The sequence below is a fragment of the Sciurus vulgaris genome (genome assembly GCF_902686455.1).
Source record: "Sciurus vulgaris genome assembly, chromosome: 4".
NCBI classification, from domain to species: domain Eukaryota; kingdom Metazoa; phylum Chordata; class Mammalia; order Rodentia; family Sciuridae; genus Sciurus; species Sciurus vulgaris.
In genome coordinates this window covers 142,551,562-142,566,618 of record NC_136464.1, presented here as the reverse complement: position 1 = coordinate 142,566,618, position 15,057 = coordinate 142,551,562, and the positions used below count along the sequence as shown (strand labels likewise).

The window sequence follows — 15,057 nt, the reverse complement described above, 5'->3', positions numbered from 1 at the left end:
TGAATCTTTCTTTACAAGAGAATTCCAGTGGATACATATAGATGAGAGATATAGGAGATCACCATAAAAATACCCCAGTAATAATTATTTTAGGCAAGATCCACTGAGGAATGGCAGAATTGTGGCCAAATTTTAAGGCAAAACAGTATCTGCATAGCCTCAAAATATCTCTTCCCAAAACATTTATTAATTACTGTGGTGGTTTTAACATGTCAAGAATTCTTTGATGCTCCTTACCTTGAGTTGGAGATTAATTCTCCTCCCCTTGAATGTGGGCTAGACTTAATAACTCATTTCAGGGAATGAATAATGAAAGAGAAAAATAGTAACTTTATTAGAGAAATCAGCTGAGTACCAAGTAATCAAGGTGAACATCACCAGTAATAAATCATATTGACGTTGCAGGCTATGTTGTGATGAGATGACTCCATCTCCTCTGTAGTGTTCTTCCCCCAAATCCATAGCATTTGTCTAATATAAGAAATGTCAGACAAACCCAAACTGAGGGACATCTACTGTTAACCTGATCTACAGTCTTCAAAAGTGTGAAGTTCCTGGAAGACAAGGAAAGACTGAAAAACTGGAGAAGACTAAGGTGTCATGACAACTAAATCCAGTATGGAATGGTAAATTGGAATGGAAAAACTGAGGAAATGACAATACAGCTACAGCTTAGGTGGTAGGATGGATGGCACTGGTGTTAATTTGTTAGCTGTGATAGATGACCTTTGTTATGTGAGATGATAACATAAGGGAAGTAGGGTGGAGTGTATATGGAAACGCCTGTGCTTTGTAATACTTAGGTAACTCCAAAATTGTTTCAAAATAAAAAGTTTAGGACCAAAGGGAGGAGGGCAGGAGACTCTGTAAGCCAGTTAAAGCCTTGCCCTGTGCTTATGAACTGAATCATGAAGAACACTGTTTTCTAAGGTTTTATTTCCCTTTGTCATTTTCTATTTTTTTCAACTATAAAAGTAATAGAGAAAATGAGGGAAAAGATTAAAAGCATAAAATATTTTTCAAAAACTTGCTTTATTAACTTAAAAATAGGGCCACTGCTCACATGTTTTTGTGTATCCTTCCAGTGTTTTTCCTGTGCACATTCATGTGATTTTTAAAAATAAAAATGGAATCATGTTATATATACTTTAGATCCATGCAAATGTAGTTTTCTATCATGGCTCTACTTTTTATTAGCACTCTGATTCATGCTAATTAACCCTGTCTAATTCATGCAACAGTTTGTTCTTCAGGTATTTGTTGAATACCTTTGCTGTATTCTAGGATCTGAGAATACAGCAAAACCCCATCTGTCCTGTAACTTGTGGTTTGGGGGGAGTATTTTAGTCAGTTTTTTCGCTGCTGTGGCTAAAAGACCTGACAAGAACAATTGTAGAGGAGGAAAAGTTTATTTGGAGGCTCTTGGTTTCAGAGGTCTCAGTGCACAGACAGTCGGCTCCATTCCTTGGGGTGTAGGTAAGGAGGAACATCATGGCAGAAGAGTGTGGAGACTCCAAAGGCACACCCCAGGGACCTACCTCCTCCAGCCACACCCGCCCCCTTCAGTTACCACGTGGTCAATCCCATCAGGGGATCAATTCACTGGTTGGGGTAAGGCTTTCATTTCTCCTGTAAACCTTCCTGCAGCATGTCTCACCTGTGAGCTTTTGGGGGCATTTCACATCCAAACCTTAACAGGGAGTCGATAAACAAATCCACTGCATGATGTGTGGATAAGCATCATGAAGCTGAGTAAAGGATGGGAGAAGGTGTTTGGAGGAATTCTGCTGTTTTATGTGGAGTGATCAGTGAAGGCACTCGGATGCGACATGAAAAAAGACATCCAATTGCTGAATACTTACAGCATTCCCAGCACAGGGAGCAGCAGGGAAGAGCTGCCTTGCGTGCTGAGGGAGCCGTCGGGAGGCAGTGGCGTAAGCCTGGAAGAAAGTGGGTTTGTTACAAGACACGTGCAAGGTCGGGTCAAGTCGGGCTGGCTGTGTGGGCCAGTGGAGGTCTTGGGATTTTATTCCCAGGTTGAGCAGAGAGGTGATGCGATTTATGTGTTTGGGTGGAGACTAGACTATAAGGAGAAGTGGGCAGAGTCCTATCCAGGGTATTTTTTAGGAGGCTGTTAGAATTGTCCATGTAAGAAATGTTACCTTGGGTTGTAGTGAGAAAGGAGTATGATGCTAGATTTGTTTTTTAAATAACTTTTGGCAGTTGTTAATTGCATAGATAAGGTATGAGAAAGAAAGATGATTCATGAATAATTGCTACATTTTGGTCTTAACCCTTAAGAAGAAAGAGTTGACATTCATTGAGGGGGAGTTAGTACTGTGGGGCATGTTCCAAGTAGAAATCAAATGTTTGTTTTTGGACACAGTTGAGATAATTGTTTGACATTTAAGTAGAGATGTTTGGTGAACAGTTAGGATTATTCTAGAGTTAAGGGGGAAAAAGGTTGCAGGCACAAAATTCTGATTTACAAGTATATATGTAACGTTTTAAGATTTTAGGGAACATCAGATCATCTAGGGAAGGGGAAACACTGTCAGAGTTGGATCCAGGGTCGCTTCATAATTTTGGAAGTTTGTTAGTGAGGAGAGTTCAGAAGGGAGATTGGGAAAAGACTGCCAAGTGAAGGGGTTCTGGAAGTCAAGAGAAGGTTTTAAAAAATAGAACATGGCTATGTACTGTTGGTAAGTTAAATAAGAGGAGAACCGAGAAACTACCTTTTGATTTGGCAACACAGAGGACCCAAGTGAACTTGGGAAAAGAAAAGGTTTCTCTGGTGCCATGGTCCTCAGAGACAAATTGGAGTAGTGGACTGGAGGATATTTTGGACCCATATTTCTGTGGTGAATTTTATCAAGTAGCTGTTCAGAGTTTTGCCATAAAAGGGAAAAAAAGCAATGGAATGGGCTGAAAAAAGACGTTAACACTATCGTTGACTATAAATATGTTTTGATACAGTGGCTTCATTTTAAGAAGACTGTATAATCTGTAGGAGATGGCACACGAGTTTAAAAATTGGGCTTTGGAGTCTGGTAGCCAAGATTTAAAATCGACCTAACCATTTTTATAATAAGTTACCTGACAGAAATTTACTTTTAATTCTTTTGAGTTTTGGTTTAATCACCTGTAACTGATAGTGAAAGTCATAGGATGTCACATAGGATTAAACAAGGGTGTGTGTGCTTTCTTTAGGTCTTGGAAGGAAATACTACTGTTTTGTCTTTGATCATTCAAACAATGGATAAATAGTTTTTGTACTAAAATTGTGATAGATTTCTTCTCATATAAATTCCATATTTTTCTTTTCCTTTATTAATCCAAGAGAAAAGGTAATAATCTAACCTAAAATAGGAGCAGTTTTAGGGCATGTGGTGCTGGTAGTGTGGGTGGCTAGGTCAGCATTCACATAAGAGGTTACTGACACTTCCTAGTGGCATATTTTAGTTTCCCTTGGACTGTCTTGGTGAACATTAAGTGCTCCAGTTGAGACGTTCCATATTGGTTGTAGGTTGAGCTGGTTCATTAAATGGACAAGCCACTTATTGTCTTCATTCAGGTTTTATTTTTATTGGTTGTCTACAACAGTTAATGTGTTTTTTAGAGCTGCCAAAAATAAATGTAATGGGTGGTGTCCTGGGGCTACAGCTAGGATTGCTGGGCTCTGATCAAACACTTTACCTTTGGCAGGCTCTGTAGTGTTCGACATAAATTCTTAGAAGTTCTAAATAATAAAATCTTTAGGGTAGGTTCATTTCATTAAAACTCTTTCACTAAACTTATAGAATGGTTTAAATATTATTTGGGTCCTGAAAACCAGTCTTGAAAACAACAAAAGGGTCAACAAAAGGGGATGGATATTTTTATATATATTTTTTAATTCCTAAATTGAATTTTCAGAGTTAATGATCTTCATCCCGTAAAATTAAATAAATTTTTGGCCTTCCCACTACCTGTAAATTAATAGCAAAACCTGTGTAATTCAGTTAATTTAGGGAATGCCTGGATTCCATAACCTGTGAAGCATAGTAAGTTAACTGAGTTGTTTACAGCTTCCATTAGTTCCTCTCTTCCCCCTGTAGCACATAACTTCTTTGCTCAAGATTTAAACTAAGGAAAACACTTTCAGGCCTCTTGCAATTTGTTTTTGGGAAGATTAAGGAAATTATCAGAAATTTTTTTTTTTTTTTTTAATATCTGGGATTGAACCCAGGGACACTTAACCACTGAGCCACATCCCAAGCCCTTTATTGTATTTTATTCAGATACAGGGCCTTGCTGAGTTGCTTAGGGCCTTGCTTAGTTACTGAGGCTGGCTTTGAATTCACCATTCTTCTGCCTCAGCCTCCCTGGCCTCTGGGATTACATGTGTGCACCACCACACCTAGCAGAAATTCATTTGTTTTTACCAACATGAAAGACTGGAAGGCAATCAGCTTTCTTTTCATAGTGGTAGATGTTTTGGGGTACACTATTTGAATCTTTGTTCTTTCCCCTCTTATTTCAGAGTCTGATAAGGAGGAGAAACCACAGCATACAGTCGTACCTAAGGAAGTGACACCAGCCTTGTGTTCACTAATGAGCAGCTATGGCAGTCTCTCAGGGTCAGAGAGTGAGCCAGACGGTAAGTCATGGCCTCTATTACTACAGTGACGTGTGTTTTATTTTGTTGCCCTTTGCCTTTGGTGCACACTGCATTAATAGCGTCCAAGATTCATATTCTTTATTTGATCTTCAAGTTCCTTTTTCCTTTGATTCATAAGTGAAATTAACATGGGATAAAGAAAAGCTGTAGTAGTAGAGAAATGTATTGCTACTTGTAAGAAAAAGGCAAAGTGATTACAATATAATGAAAGAAAAGAAAATATCCACTAATGAAATAAAAGAAATAGCAAAAAGAAAATGAATTTATTCTCTGCTATCAAGAACCCTTGTCAGAACATGTTTATATCCACCTTTGGTAGGTAGAGAGATGCCCTTGATGATAAAGAGGATGTTGGAAAATTTTTAATGTGTGTAGGGTATTGCTTTTTATAAGCACATTTACATAAATTATCTTATTCGGAAAACACAGAAACCCTATACTTGTGGTTGCATGTATTAGCCTGTGTAATTTAAAGGTTGGAAGAAATGGAATTTCCTCAAGAGTCTTCTGAGAGGTCAGTGATGTTCAGGATACATGACTTACTTTTAAAAGTGATGTTACAGATGGTGGTGTGTGGGCCCTTATTTTGGAATTTATTATGATAAGCCAATTTAATCTCATGTAGCATTTGTTTTAGGGCCATATGCAAGAGCTATGAGTAGGCTATTGATCTGATGTAGTATGGCAAGTTTTAATCCAGTGTTTATATCAATAACCTAGCATATGTTTAGTGAACAATCCAAGATCCTACGATTATGGAAACCTGTATCTGTATGGTAATTTTATTTAGACTTTACAAACCATGAGAGAATTGCTGTGTATGTATCTCAGGAGAAGGTGTGTAATCCAAGTAGTAACTGTACCAAGGATGAGGATACAGGTTCTGAAAATGTGATGTAGAATGAAGAGTTAAACGTCATTGAATATAGGTGGCAACACTTTTGTTGACTAAAGATAATCAGTGTGTGTGCATTTGGAGGATGTTGACTAAGGAAGAGTTGGGCTTTAGTAAGCAACTTGGTGTTCATATCTGTCTGTAACAGGGGGATTTTTTCTTCTTTTTTTAATGGGCTGTGGCTTATTCCGGTAGCTTGTTAAAAGCTACTCATATTTTGAAATATAAGCTACTTTGGCTTTATCAGAGGATTCCATAACAGATGGTTGCCTCTTCTTAATTTTAATTTTAAGAAAAACAACATTTATCTTTTACTCTTGTTTCCAATATACTGATATGAAGGTGGAGTTGTTCTTTAAACACATATTATATTTCCCACCTCTCAGTTATATTTATGACAAGTGATAAGAAAGAAAACTGTTACCAAATTACTGAATCCCATAAAAACAAGGTGAACTGATGCCTTTTTTCTCTCTTAAGATGAAACATCTGATACTTTTATACTTATGTCTTCATTTTGAAATTGCCACCATTTTTAACCACCATTTTTAAATTGTAAGAAAGAAAACTGGAAGGGATCTTTGTGCTCTCAGGCCTTCGTTTTTATACCTCAAGCTTAGGATAAATTTGCTACCCTAGTATGTGGTGCAGCTGGTGTAAAATTTAGGTTTAGGGACTTAAAAAATCTTAAAGAAGCTAGGTATGTTGCTTCTTTTATAGCCTTTCTCCATGTGGCATTTGCTGTCTTCCTAAATAGTAACACGTGACCTTTTCTTTCATAGATAACAAAGGATAATATCTAATAAAATTATATTTGATTTTGTATGAATTAATTTTGATTATTTAAAATGTTTTGCTTTAAGGAAAAAGCCTTTACAGCATATTTCTAAGTCTTAAGAATTATTTTATATAGTTCAAATTGCTTTATTAAGCCTCCACTCAGTAGCAATCTCTAGCTTTCAGTTTTAATTCTGTGTTCTAGGATGGGATAAGCAGGAAAGGTTCCCCAAGCAAGACTGAAACAAAGGAAGAGTATATGCTCACATCTGGGGCTGTCAGAATCATGAATACATAAATAAGAAAGAAAATTTCCATGAGAACTATTTCCAAACGGGTTGGTTTGCTCTCCTGTTTCTTTAAACTGGTTCAGCTATTGATGAGGAAACCACCAAGCTCAAAACTAATTCAGAAGGCCTCAAGAGTGACTTCAGTTTGAAAGAACTAAATGCTGTATTTAAGTTTTATTTGAATTGATGAGCATAACTTAGCTAGGAAATGTATATCTCAAGAAAGAGAAAAATGTAAATGGTCCTAGGTCCTCATTCCTTAGCAGAAAATTGACAATACAAACTCTGATTCATTTGACATTTTTTTTGTAGTACTGGGGATCGAACTCAGGGCCTTGTGATTGCGAGGCAAGCACTCTCCCAGCTGAGCTATCTCCCCAGCCCTCATTTGACATATTTGTTCTTAGGTCAAGTGATTAATACTTGAAGAGGAAGGGAATGATAGGAAGTGTGCCATGGATTTTCTTTTTTGCCTTTAAATTATTATTTGTACAGTTTTCAGTCCTAAAACTACTTTAGGGATTCTTAGCATTACTCTTTTATAGCTGTATTTCTCTTTATTTTTCTCATCGCTTTGCAGAAACATTATCACAGGTATCATTGCAGCAGATTCTCATATAGTTCTTACTGGGTGCCAGGCACTGTTTTATGTGCTTTACTCATTCACTTATTGCAATAACCTCATGAACTAGGTGCCATTATTTATCTCTATTGTATAAATGAGGAAATTTAGGCAGACATTAGTAGTTTGCCCCCAGGTTACATAGCTAGTAAGTGAAGGAACAAGACTTGAACCCACCAGTCTGGCACCAGTCTGTGCTTTTAACATTTACCCATACTTTCTTTGAAATGTAATTCCTGCATTCAGTCTTATGTAATACTTGAGTTTGGAGGGTTTTAAGAAATATGATTAGATTCCCCAACTCTTACCTAAGCAATGAACTCAGTCTCTCAACTTCTAAGATAGAATTCTTCATGTCATATCACTTTGATTCATGGTAAATAAATACATAGAATACCCATTTGGGAGTAGGGATGGAGATCCCTATCTTAAAACTTGTAAATTTTTAGCTGTTTATATGTTTTGTCTCCATTATTCTCAAAATATGGTGACATATATTGAGTGATTTTTCAAATCTCAAATGAACTTGCATTCCTATGATAAAATCTATTTGGTTATGGTGTATTGCCACTTTAATCCATTGAGGGATTTCATTTGCTAGTGTTTTATTAAAGATGTTTGCATGCATGCTCATGAGGGCTTTGAGACATTGGTTTACTTTTATTGTAATGGATTGGGATCTGGTTCCCTTCTTAAGGGTTTCTACCTTTTGATTTTTTTTTATTTTTTATTTTTTTTCCTTGTTTGTAGAATTCAGTGGTGAAGACATCTGAACCTACCATTTCTTTGGGGGAAGGTTTTAAATTATGAATTAAATGTCTTTAATAGGTATCAAACAAATTAGATTTTCTGTTTCTTCTAAGTTATTGAATTTATTGGCATATGTTTGGTCATAAAACTCTGATATTATAATGATATCTTCTCTTTTTTTTCATTAGTTGATTTTTTCCCCCTTTTTTTCTTGATTAGTCTTACTAGGTTTTAATCTTTTTAAGGAACCAACCTCTGCCTTCATTGATTTTTCTGTCTACTATTTTTTATTGATATTCACTCAAATTTATTGTTTTTTTTATTCTTTATTCCTTTTTTTCTCAGTCTACCTTATTACCATAGCAGCTTAAAAAAGTTGATTTTAGACTTTTCTTCATTTCTAATTAATAGCACTCAAAGGTGTCAAATTGCCTTGATGCGCTGCTTTAGCTGCATTCCCCAAATTTGACATGCTATGTTTTCATTTTTATATATTTCAAAAATATCTCCTAATTTCTCTTGTGACCTGTTTCTTAATGTAATGAGTAATTAATGTTTGGGTAATTTTGAAGATTTAGGAAAAAAATCAAATTCATTTTCTACTGTACTCTCATTTAGCAACCAGCACAGAAGGCCTCTGTGACCAAACATGTAGGGATTGTTTTGCCCACACACCAAGCAAGCTATCAGTTTGGCAGTAGACAACAACTAATTCAGTTCTGATGCTATCTGGAGGTGGTGTCAGATCTCAAAGGTTGAGGGCTCAGTCTCTAAGGCTTCTCCCCACCCCCACCAGATGCCAGTTGCAAGTCCTGAGTTGTTTTACCTCTGCTTCTGATTGTCTGGCTATAAGTCAGTATTCGCACATACGCATTCCTTGCATTTGATTAAGTTGGCAAGCAGTTCACAACTCAAAGAAATATTTACTTAAATTTACTAATTTATTATATTATAAAAGATATTACAAAGAATACCAGTGGACATATGTATAGGACATATCTTTTGAGTTGACACGAATATATATTGAGGTTGAGTATTCTTTGTCAATTTGAGTTGTTAGGGGTGTTCAGGTCTTCTGTATTCATTTATTTTCTAATTGTTTTCAGTTACCCTAGATCAGAGTGCTCTCGTCTCTGGCCTTAATAATGGATTTCTCCTTTTCTCCTTTTGGTTCCATGAGTTTTTGTGCACGTGTATTGAAAATCTTATTAGATGTTCTTGTTTTGTGTTCTTATGTGTGAAGCCTGTCCTCCTTCATTGCTGATGATATTCCTCATTCTGAAGTGTCTTTTTTGGTCTGATATTGATATGGCCACTCCAGCTTTTTAGTGATTGTCATCTTCAGTCCTTACTTTGTATGGTTCCTTGGAAACTGAGACTTAATTTCAGTTTTAACTGTGTAAGGCAAGGAATGCTTATGTTTCAGTTCAGTTCTAGTCTGACCATCTCTGCTTTCTAAGTGAGGTGTTTAAAATTACATACATATGATGTATTTGCTGATATGGTTTGTTTCTATTTGTCTCATCTGTTTTTTGTTCCATTTTTCCCAGCCTTATTTTGGATTAATCTTATATGTTTAGGTTAGTGAAGCTATTGGTTTAGAAGCTGTTACTCTTTGTCTTATTTTTTAGCAGTTGTTCTAGGATTTATAGTATCCAACTTTAACTTATCACAGTGTACTTTAAAATTATATTATTCACTTTACATATAATTTAAGAATTTTACAGTAATATACCTAACGTTTTCTTCCCTCTCCTTTGTGCTATTGTTATAGATTTTATTTCTATAGATATTACAAATTCTGCATCACTGTTATTATTTTCCACTTTAGTTTTCTTTTGAAATAGTTACCTTTTAAATTTTATTTCAAATAAGAAAAAAGGTTTCGCGTTTATCTATATACTTATTGTTTCTAGTACTCATCATTCCTTTGTGTAGATTCAAGTTTCCATCTGGTCTTACTTCCTTCATATAGATCACTTTCTGTAGTTCTTCGTAGTAGTCTCCTCAATTCTTGGCCATGATAGTTCCCAATTTGAAAAGTACTAGTATACATTGTAAATGCCTTGTAAAACCTTTCATAATTTATAAGTTATTAATAGATAGTAGTATTGCTGGGATGATGATTATTATGACTTTTCATTATTTTTGAAAGTTTTACCTGTTTTTTGTTTGTTTTTTTATTTTTGTGTTTGTTTTTCATCACACTTAGCAACTCCTATCAAGACTGAAACAGAAGCTCTGGCAGAAAAACAGGTTGCTCATAGCAGTCCTCCCAAGAGTCCAAAACAAGATGTTAAAGCAGCTGTTAGAAATTTCTCAGGAGCCAAGTATGAGAACCGAAAGAAAGGTTTTACAAAGACAAATCCTAAAAGGAAAAAAGACTGTCCCAACTATGAAAAATTATTTCAGCCAAGAACACACCATCCTTATCTCCTGGAAATGGTAAGTGATTTTTCTTTGCACTGTAACATTTGTGTCCTCATGTCATTAAGGTAGGGCTACTGGGGTTTTGTTGCTCATGTGTGTATGTTTTCAGGTTACCAGAGGTATATAGTTGTTGAAGACCTGTTTGTGTATCTTAATTCTAAAGCTGCATTTGGTGTATAGCTGTTGTTAGTAAATGTGATATAATTACAGTTTTCAAGAGTGCCTAAAATCAAAGAATGTAGGTTTGACTGGTTACTAAGGAAAAATGTATTAAGGCTAAGTTCTCTTTGAAAGAACACTAAAATACAATGGGAGGCTGAAGGGGAAGAAAGGTTTTATTTATTTAATATGAATATTTCTTGAAAAACACAAAGTAATGGAAAGAAAATACCTAAGGTTTTCTAAAAATCCCCATTTCCTGTCTTTGGGAACTGTCTTTACTTTTTCTTTTTCTATACCTTCATTTATTTTGTGCATTGTTGGCCTTTTCTATTTTTTTTTTTTTTTTTGGCATTAGTTGCTCAAAACTTGTTTCAGATTTAGAGAGGACATGACATATCCTCTTGATTCTCAGTAATAGAAATGGAGCTGTACAAAGATCAGAGATTTTCCTATTTAAGAGTAATAGAAGTATTTCACATTGTTTTAGTGAAGTTTTGAAACTATTGTTGTTCTGTGAAAAGTCCATTTTTGACATCAAGTAAGTGTAGCTCATGTGTTCCATGACCATACCTTGTGCTATTAGTTGTAGATACAGTTGCTTATTAAAATGAATCAGTAATCTGCTCTTTATTCTCTATATAGTAAATTGCATTTTAAAAATGTTTACCTTAGGGCTGGGGAGATAGCTCAGGGGGTAGAGTGCTTGCCTCACAAGCACAAGGCTCTGAGTTCAATCCCCAGTACCACCAAAAAAAAAAAAAAAATGTTTGCCTTATAAGTGGTAAGTTAGATCATCTTTCCATTGATGGTCCCCATGTGATGTTTCTGAAGCTATTAATGACATCAGAAAATAAATAGAAAATGAATCTTCTTGGCAAAATCACATATGATTTCTTGGTTATGTACTTCTTCAAAATATCAGGGATTTTTAACTTTCTTTTATTTATAATAAGAATAAAAATGGGAAGTTAGGAAAGTCAAGGAATGTTGAGACTTTTTTACTACTACTTTCAGTGTTACTGTATTTAACACATATACTTAGCAGTTTCTACACCATTTATAGATTTTAAGAGATAGACAGAGCCTCACTTTGTTGCTTAGGTTGACTCTGAACTCCTAGGCTTAAGTGATCCTCCTGCTTCAGCCTCCCAAGTAACTGATACCATAGGCAGGCATCACTGTGCCCTATTGAGGGAATCCTCTTTGACATTTTTACATTAAATAATTGTACACTTTGATCTGTTTTCTTGTCCTTTGGTAAATATTCCTAAAGAGGATCCCAAATGTGAAGTTGTGCTGTTTAAAAAACCAGATAATCTTGTTGTAAGTTAAAAGGAAAAGCAAATGTTTTTGCATTTTTTTTAGCAAAATAATCAGTAAATTTAATCACAGCTATTATTCTGTATTTTTTTATGAGGAAGGCACACTTTATATTTTAAATTGTTGCTTCCCAGGTATGTTTTTTACCTTAATCTTTTTAAAAATTTTTTAATTGTTTTTTTTTTTTTTAGCTTCTAGCTCCAGACATTCGACATGAAAGAAATGTGATTCTTCAGTGTGTTCGATACATCATCAAAAAAGACTTTTTCGGACTTAATACTAATTCTGTGAAAACTGAAGATGTATAGATGTATAATGTTTCAGCACACGTAACTAACGCATATAAAATATGTAAAATAATACCACCCTCAACGTAATGGAGGAAAACCCAAACCATTTTTTTTTTCAAAACTAAATTAGTAAAATGTAAGTCTCATTGAATATTATGTTGGAATTTCAAGTCTTTCCTTTGATTCTGTGCAAATAAATACAAGGTTAATTTTTTAAGATTGTGTCTGTATTATTGGAATAAGATATAGTACTTATTGGGGGAATTTTAATTTGTATTTATTTTTATGTATTTATATCATGTAAGAAAGACTACTATTGGGCCAGTTAAGAACTAAGGATACTGGTTTAATAGCAAAGAAGAAAACTTTTAAAATGCTTAATTCAGGTAAGCAAAATTAGGCAGAGAAATATGTTTTGTTTTTAATGCAGAAGATGAAGAGTTGTTCTTTGTTCTTTAACTGTAACAAGGGACATTTAAAAAAATAAACCAGATCCTATTAATACAACCAGAATGTCTCGAAATGTAAATTCTTTGTATATACTAGCTTTACTTACATAGCTCATATATTAGATGTTTGAAATATAAATGTCTTCAGAATATGTATAGATTTAATTGAAGTATTTTTTAAAGTGTGGTTCAAATTCAGGCCCTTTCTTTCTCTTCCCCCCCCAAAATATGTAAAGTATAATAATTGATGAGGTTCAACTTGTTTTTGTGTATCAGAAAGAGTGGTTTGTGAGATAATTTGATAATCATCTCAGTTTTAAGGTTTAATTAAAATTTTTCCTATGAAGGAAGTAACTGAATTCATTAAATTTTTTTTAAGTAAGTGAAAGATGAGATTGTTTTGTCTCCTGTAATACCAGGGAATTTGATCTTATGTTCTAACTTTGTGCTAGCTATAGCTGGATTCTACCCTTTGGACATATAGCTAAAAGGGGCTAGAATTTTAAAAACTAGTTTGTTATAGTTGAAAATTAATTTTATCTGGCATTGTGATTATTGAAGTTCATGAGTCTTGCTGCCAGAAAAAAACAAAACAAGCAAAAAAAACTAAGAATGCTGAAAACAGCTTTCATGCAGGCTCCTTTTTATTAGTGCAATTCTCTACAGACTCCTGGAACATGGAAAATAGTGATATTACAGACCTGAGATTAAGATTCATGTTTAGTCATTGTTTTCCAGTCTTGTAACCACTCTGCAGAACTTTTAATCTGTCTCACCCTACTCCTCCAATGAAGCCCATGTATTTTAGAAAATTATCTGCCTGGTACATAATTCAGTTCTTTTAACACTATTTTCTACTTACTTATGTGCCCCACCATGTGGACATTAAAGGTATAAAAGTGAATAATGGCCTTGCCTGACTTCTGTGAACTGTTTCACTTTGGTTTTTTGGGAGGTGAGGGGATTACTGGGGATTTAACCCAGGGGCAGTTTATCATTAAGCCTACATCCCCAGCCCTTTTTGTTTTTTGTTTTGGGACAGAAGCTAACCAAGTTGTTTAGGGCCTTGCCAACTTGCGGAATTTGTACCTACAGTCCTCTTGCCTCTACCCCTCAAGCCGATGGTATTACAGGCCTGTGCCACCACCCTGGCTTCAGTTTCATTTTGATATATTCAGTGATGTGAGTCCCAGCCCAATTCATCCCATCAGAATGACCTACTAATGTTACAAACCAAGTTGATATTCTAAATTGTGATGCAGTCTGTAGTTTTATCCCTGGTTAGCTTGCAAATTCCATAGGCTTAGAGTTGACAAATGAAGTCACAGACTCCTGAACTATTTTCATGAATACCTCTCTCTCTCTCTCTCTCTCTCTCTCTCTCTCAATGTTGACAAACACTACTTTAAGGTATATTCTATAGATAATTTTATGTTTAACATTTTTTTGTTTTCTAATAAATGTATTTAAGACTGAAAATGCTCCTGAATCCTACTGCCTTGGCTATAGCTGACACTCTGACTGTGTAGAATATTGTTTGCTTCTAATGAGTAATTTAGATTCAGTTTTCTTTATATTTAATGGAGGAATTATTTTAAAGTGTTTAAAATTTTCAAGTGGATACAGTATAGTCGGGTATGTCTCTATGGAATAGATGATCAATATTTGTAAATATCCTGTGTTTTAGAGGGTAGAGAATACTGTGCCTGGTTTTGGATAGAAGGTATTTTGGATTTAGCTTATTAATTTTTTTAAACTTTCTGTATTCATATCTTAATGCTCATTTAACCAATTGATTTCTGAGATATGAAATCATATCTCATGTTGGTGAGCTGTGCCTTTTATAACTATGAAATACTCTCCTTTATTTTCAATATCTTCTTTAACCCCAATTTCCCATAATTAATGTAGTCAAAACAGCTTTTGGACAGTTCAATGTAAGAATCTCTGAGGAATTCAACCTGTTTATACTGAAATTCTTAAAATGTTTGGAGTATAATAATTTCTATTATTTTCTATTTCATATAGATTGTGTTTGTTTTTTGTTTGGTTAGTTGTTTATTTGGTAGCAGTAGGATTTACTAGGATGTGCCTTAATGCAGGCACTGGGGCTTTCCCTGTACAGTGCCCTCGATGTGGAAAGCCCAGATGCCCTGCCAACTCTTCTTGAGCAGTGACACTAGGAAGTTCACAGTGACATGAGGAAGTTGTGTGGATGTCATACACAAGTTTACTGTCCTTCATCTTTACGTGACCATCAGCCATGACCAGAGAAAACTCTTCATCTGAACTTGATGGTACACTTTGCCCTCATCCACCATCATTGGCCTCAATGTTTTAGACTTGGCCAGCCTTATGTGCCCAGAATTCATGGGATCTGCTTGATCAGAGGCTCTGAGGCCAGAAAGGCAT

At 35.1% G+C, this 15,057-nt stretch overlaps 1 protein-coding gene across 1 annotated transcript in view; it reads left to right on the top strand.

The window, feature by feature from the left end:
- Positions 1–12,709, top strand: part of NUFIP1 (nuclear FMR1 interacting protein 1) — a 40,283-nt gene extending 27,574 nt beyond the window's left edge. Inside the window, exons 8-10 of the mRNA XM_079136999.1 lie at positions 4,523–4,639; positions 10,207–10,439; positions 12,098–12,709. Of these exons, the coding sequence (XP_078993125.1) occupies positions 4,523–4,639; positions 10,207–10,439; positions 12,098–12,214 (467 nt within the window). The 3' untranslated portion in view covers positions 12,215–12,709. The remainder of the gene's footprint in view (positions 1–4,522; positions 4,640–10,206; positions 10,440–12,097) is intronic.
- Positions 12,710–15,057: the final 2,348 nt, after the last annotated feature.